This window comes from Lycorma delicatula, chromosome 13, assembly GCF_047948215.1.
Source record: "Lycorma delicatula isolate Av1 chromosome 13, ASM4794821v1, whole genome shotgun sequence".
Classification (NCBI taxonomy): Eukaryota; Metazoa; Arthropoda; class Insecta; order Hemiptera; family Fulgoridae; genus Lycorma; species Lycorma delicatula.
In genome coordinates this window covers 50,534,697-50,540,337 of record NC_134467.1, presented here as the reverse complement: position 1 = coordinate 50,540,337, position 5,641 = coordinate 50,534,697, and the positions used below count along the sequence as shown (strand labels likewise).

Genomic DNA, 5,641 nt, shown 5'->3' with positions numbered 1-5,641 from the left:
GATCTCGGATCAATATGTTTTACTTTTCCGCATCGCTTTCATCAAATTCTGATAATTTTCTATATCCGCTCTTCCGTCTTCCGTACCGGTTGATTTAAAAATTATTATCTATCAGACGATGAATTTGAGGTAACTTTTTTACCGATCGAACGGAATCCTTCTAGCCGATCGAGAATATTTTTATCTTTTCAAAATACCTTTTTCCCATCGATATTTTTCCGTTTCGTTTCTCAAAATGACTATTAATTCTGAATCCTTTTTTCGTGAATTGCTGTTCTTATTGTCACTCGATCGGTACCACCTCGGTATAGATCGATGATGTCCTGCATCATCGTTATCGCTTACGTAGTAAGATCGATTTTGATTTGCGCTAAATCTTCATTAATCGATACGATTAATTATTCCGTGTTTAATAATAATATTTATTTATTGTCGATTGAAAATTACATGTAAAATTTTATTCGACTTTTTTACTTCCGATTTAACTTTCACTTAATTTAGTTTATTTTTAGAACGATAAGTTAAATTCAACATGAAATAAGCGAGTTTTAAATTTTATTAGAAATATTAGTTTAAAATGTACAACTTACATTGTACGAATAAACGTTACTTTATTTTTACAGATAATAATTATTTTAACGATATTTCACTTCATCAATCTCAAAGAAAGAGCTCAAATGTAAAGTTTCATCCAGCGAGGTTTGTAAATTTTGTATAATGTTATTTTTTTTCCGTACATAATGTTATTCGCGGAAATGAAAACAATTTTAAGAAAAGTTTATGAAGAAATGCGTCCAGCAATTCTTCGTTTTAGAAATACAGTTGACGAAAATTTTCGCCCAGAATTCTGCTTCTCCAGCAGTCTCTGTAAAAATTGTTGTCGATGCTCAATAAATTTGGATCGAAATACGCGCATATTTTTTTTATAATTCTGGCGTTAAATTAATTTACTAAATTACTAATAAATAAAATGAAATAATACCGTCGAAGAAATATTTTAGAAAATAAGTGTAATTAAATCCAAAGAAAAAACACGGTTGAAAGAAATTCGATCTTCACAAAAATAATTAAGTTCGCTTATCTCAATTTTAAAAATAGAACGCGTATTTTTACTACAGAACTATGCTGTTAAATTAGACAGTAATTTTCTTGATTTTTCACAGCCGCACAAAAAAAAAGTTAATTAAATTATTATTATAATATACTGCCTTTCCTGGAATCGCCTTTTTTCCAATTTTGTTACTATATAGAAACGACTGAATAGGTGGCTGATCTTCCGAGCTCGGGCTTTAAGTAGGATGATAGTGCATGGTGACACCGATTTTCAAGATCGCTCTTCGGTAAAGCATAACGTACGTCACAAGACGCTACCTTCAATAAAAATAATTTCCTAACGCTTAACGACATTTTCCCTGAGGTGGGAGTGTGGAGGTATGTGAAAAAGTTGGGATCAACCGGCTATAAATTCACCTTCGCTTAAAATTATAGACGACCCAGTATCTTTTAAACATTTCTTTCCGTCTGACTGATAAAAAGGAAGAAAAAATCCCGGTTAGACAAGAAAAGCAGGACTGGATGGGCGGAGGCGTTAACGGACAAGGTTATGGGCTACGCTTTCTTCAACAAGGAGAAATATTCTTTTTACTTCGTTATCGATTACATTTTCATTAATTTTGGTCAAGGAAAATTTATCCGCATCGTTACGTTTTTATTACTTTCCTGTCTAACGCTATAATAAAGCTATACCTTTAAAAGGAACAGTATTGCGATCGGTCCAACTTCGGAATACGCGGTTTCCACCGAATCTTTACGTTTTGATACCTAATGAAACCGAAAAACCCCAAAATCGGACGGAAATTTTCCGGTTGTTCGTGTGTATGATCGGTGTCGCCTTCTTAATCACCTCGCATCTCCAGAATTACTCAACCGATTTTGACCGTACTTGGTCAGATTACATCTATAATTGAAGCATTGGCGCTATTAAATTTTCAACTTAAAAGGTCGAGAGATTAAGGCTATTGAGCAAGGTCACCCTCAGTATCTCGAGATTTCGCCTAATTAAGGTCTTAATTTTATTAGGCGCATTTGTAAATTAAAAAATAATATTTCCAAAGAAAAATGTTGAAAAATCGCTCCCCCACCCCAAAAGATGCTCTAAATAAAGTTGTTTAGAGGGTATACTGCGTCATTAATACTCCCTTTCACCATAAGGAGCGCTAGTATAGCGTTGACGTACAGCTGTTGTAGTCGTCTGCTGTGTAACATCACAGGTGAGCGATAGAATTAAATAAATGAATAATATTTAAAGTGGCCGCTAGTACCGCCACACCCGCGCAAATGAAATACGGTATGAGCCCGCGCTTTAGTAAGAATCGTTGAATTAAATTAACAAAAAATATTATATTTAAATAAAATGATAAATATTTGAAATTCAGTCGTGCGTGTAAGCCGCGTATCAGAAAAAATCCGTGTTATATTAATTAATTAAATTATTAATTTAATAATAAATTATTAATTATTATTAAATTTATTATTATAAATTTAAATTATTTAAATTTAGGTGCTCGTATATCATGGATCAATCACAGGTCCAAATTAAATCATAATTGCACTCGATCTCTTAGTTTAATGAATAAAAATATCGTGGTAAAAACTATTCTTAACAAGTCTTATCAAAACAAAAACAAAAAAAATTTTTTTTTAGTATATAGATATACGTAAGAAATTATATATTATTATACATATATTTTTTTTTTCTTACAGTAGTTTACAACGGATACAAAGAGCAAGAAAATGTCCTTCTTCAGGTCAAAACCGTAATATGATGGATAATTTAGAGGATGGTAATATATCCGACGATAAAGTGTACGATCATAAAAACGTACACTTTATACCGAAATCTGAACTACGGCAGGGCAAAAGGTTTTATAATGGAGAGAAAACTAGAGACACGTTTGACAACAATGATTCCGAGTCGTCGTTTAGTAAACGAAAATTCTTGGAATATCTACATCCATTGACCGAATATGAACCTAAAATTGTCCCGGGAATTCCAGATCTTGAAAATATTGATCTAAGTTTTTTGCGACGAGCCGGACAAAATGTAGTTTCCAGTCAGCCGGCTGTTGTTTCAACTAAAGAAACTCAGTCGTTCCAACCATCTCGACAGCCAGGAGGTACCGAAACAGTTGTTCCAAAAAAGGAATTGTCATCACCACCTGAACCGCCTGCAATTCCTTGTGTGAATAGATTTCCAGTTGAATATCCATTGCCAGTATCTCCCTCCTATAAGGAGGGAAATTATAAAGAACTGTGGCCACCATCTCAACAGCCAGGAGTTATTAGTCTGGGTTTTGTTCCGCCAAAAAAAACAGAATTGCGGTCACAAACAGAACAGCCAGGAGTTAAGATTCCTGGTTTTGTTCCACCGAAAAAACCGGAATCGTTGCCGCCATCACAACAGCCAGGATTTATCATTCAGGTTATTGTTCCACCAAAAAAACCGGAATCATTGCCACCATCACAACAGCCTGGAGTTAAGATTCTGGCCGTTGATCGACCTAAATATCTGGAATTCCCTTCGCTTACCTTAGATAAATTTTGTTATAATTATTGTATTAGTCGTCCATGACTTTAAAGTAGTTACTGGAGGAAATAATCCTATTTATCAACCGTAGGTTCTACAAATCCTCCGTACATTGAACCACCGACTTTTACGAATCCAAAAAACTGATCGGCCAGTAACAATGCCAAAACTTTGCTTTATTTTTTAGAGTGTATGATATAGTAATAAAGTGCGATTATAAATACTGATATGACGATGTATCCACTCAATTTCAATCAGATAATAAATATTCGATTACGCTCACTAATAATATTTTTATCTAATTATATTTTCACATCCTCTTTCCTTCATCCTGTGTTTAATTTCATTTTTAAAACTCATTTTTCGTAGTAAATATAATTAAAAATTTCTATACACCTCTTTCTTCACATAGAAAACTGTTTACTTTTTGAAATTAAAAAAAAATCATTGTTTTCCTAACAATCAGTGTTATGCAAAGTCGTACCTAGTTTCTTACTAAAAATTATTATTATCTCATTAAATGGGATCAATGAAAAGTTATTTTTTAATATTCCTGAATATCCAATGATTTTATTACCGATGTGATCTGCGACGGATTCGTTCGTGTTAACTCTAAACGAGTCCTTTTTTCTTAACAAGGTAAATATTTTTCCTATAAACACTTCAACGATTATCTTTACTTACAGAATGTAAAACCGTTTCAAAACTCAAAAACTACGAGGGTAAGTCAATTACTATCGGCAATATAGTTATAAATTTTATTGCGATACAAATAGGAAACTTACATGTACATCATTTTTCAACATCGTCCCCTTGTGTTTTAACGCACTCGGTCCATCGTCGCACAAGCTTCCTGATGCCCTCATAAAAGAAGGTTTTCGGTCGAGCTGCGAGCCAGGAATGCACCGCTTCTTTCACCGTTTCGTCCGAGGTAAATCGACGGCCACTTAATGCCTCTTTGAGTGGACCAAACAAGCGGTAGTCAGAAGGGGCAAGATCAGGACTAAACGGACGAGCCGGTACTTCAAAGTCGAATTTCTGGAGCGTTTCAGCAGTGCGGGCAGCAGTATGTGGACGGAAATTGTCGTGCAAAAACGCAACACCTTTCGACAGCAGTCCTCGGTGTTTGCTTCGAATCGCAGCTTCAGCTCGGCAGTAAACATTTCACTGTAACGCGCATTGTTTACTGTCGCGCCCCTTTCCTCATAGTGTTCCAGTACCGGGCCTTGTGAGTCCCAAAAAACCGTAAGCCTTAGTTTTCCTGCGACGGTCAGGTCTTGAACTTTTTTTTACAGGGCGAATTTGGACGTTTCCATTCCATACTCTGCCGTTTACTCTCCGGCTCGTAACGAAGAATCCGTGTTTCGTCACCGGCAATGATTCCGTCTAAAAAGACGTCCCGTTCGTTACCGTAGCGATTCAAATGTTTTTGGCAGATGTCCAAGCGCGTTTGTTTATGCGACCGTGCGAGTTCTTTTGGGACCCGTCTTGCACAGACTTTATGAAACCCAAGTCTGTTACGAATGATTTCGTAGGCAGAACCGCAACTGATTTGCAGACGATGTGCGACTTCATCGATAGTTACTCGTCTGTCTAAGAAGACCGTGTCACGTGCACGCTCAATGTTTTCCTCGATTGTGGCGGTAAACGGTCGTCCGGCTGCTTCGTCGTGCGTAACACTTGTGCGACTGTTTTTGAAATTTTCAATCCGTTCGTAGACGCTCCGTCGCGGCAACAAACCGTTCCCGTACTGTACCGAAAGTCTTCGGCGAATTTCGGCCCTGATACATCTTCCGACCGCAAAAAACGGATCGTTGAACGTCGCTCTTCTTTGGTGCAAACAGAAACCGGAGCGGCAATAGTTAACGGTGCTAGGACATCGATAATGGAACTGACCTAACAGCATCAAACCTGCACAGACATAGCGACAATTAAACAACGCACGCGTCATCTACGCAACACGACATTTCTACCGACGTAAACAAAAATATAACTAAATTGCAGATAATAATTGACTTACCGTCGTATATAATAGATGACAATAACTGCTCAAGT

General features: G+C 36.3%; 1 protein-coding gene across 1 annotated transcript; it reads left to right on the top strand.

Moving 5' to 3' along the window:
* Window positions 1–667: 667 nt before the first annotated feature.
* Window positions 668–3,852, top strand: LOC142333944 (uncharacterized). The gene is made up of 2 exons (XM_075381572.1): window positions 668–699; window positions 2,764–3,852. The coding sequence occupies exon 2, from the start codon at window positions 2,822–2,824 to the stop codon at window positions 3,629–3,631; it is 810 nt and encodes a 269-aa protein (XP_075237687.1). The 5' UTR covers window positions 668–699; window positions 2,764–2,821; the 3' UTR covers window positions 3,632–3,852.
* Window positions 3,853–5,641: the final 1,789 nt, after the last annotated feature.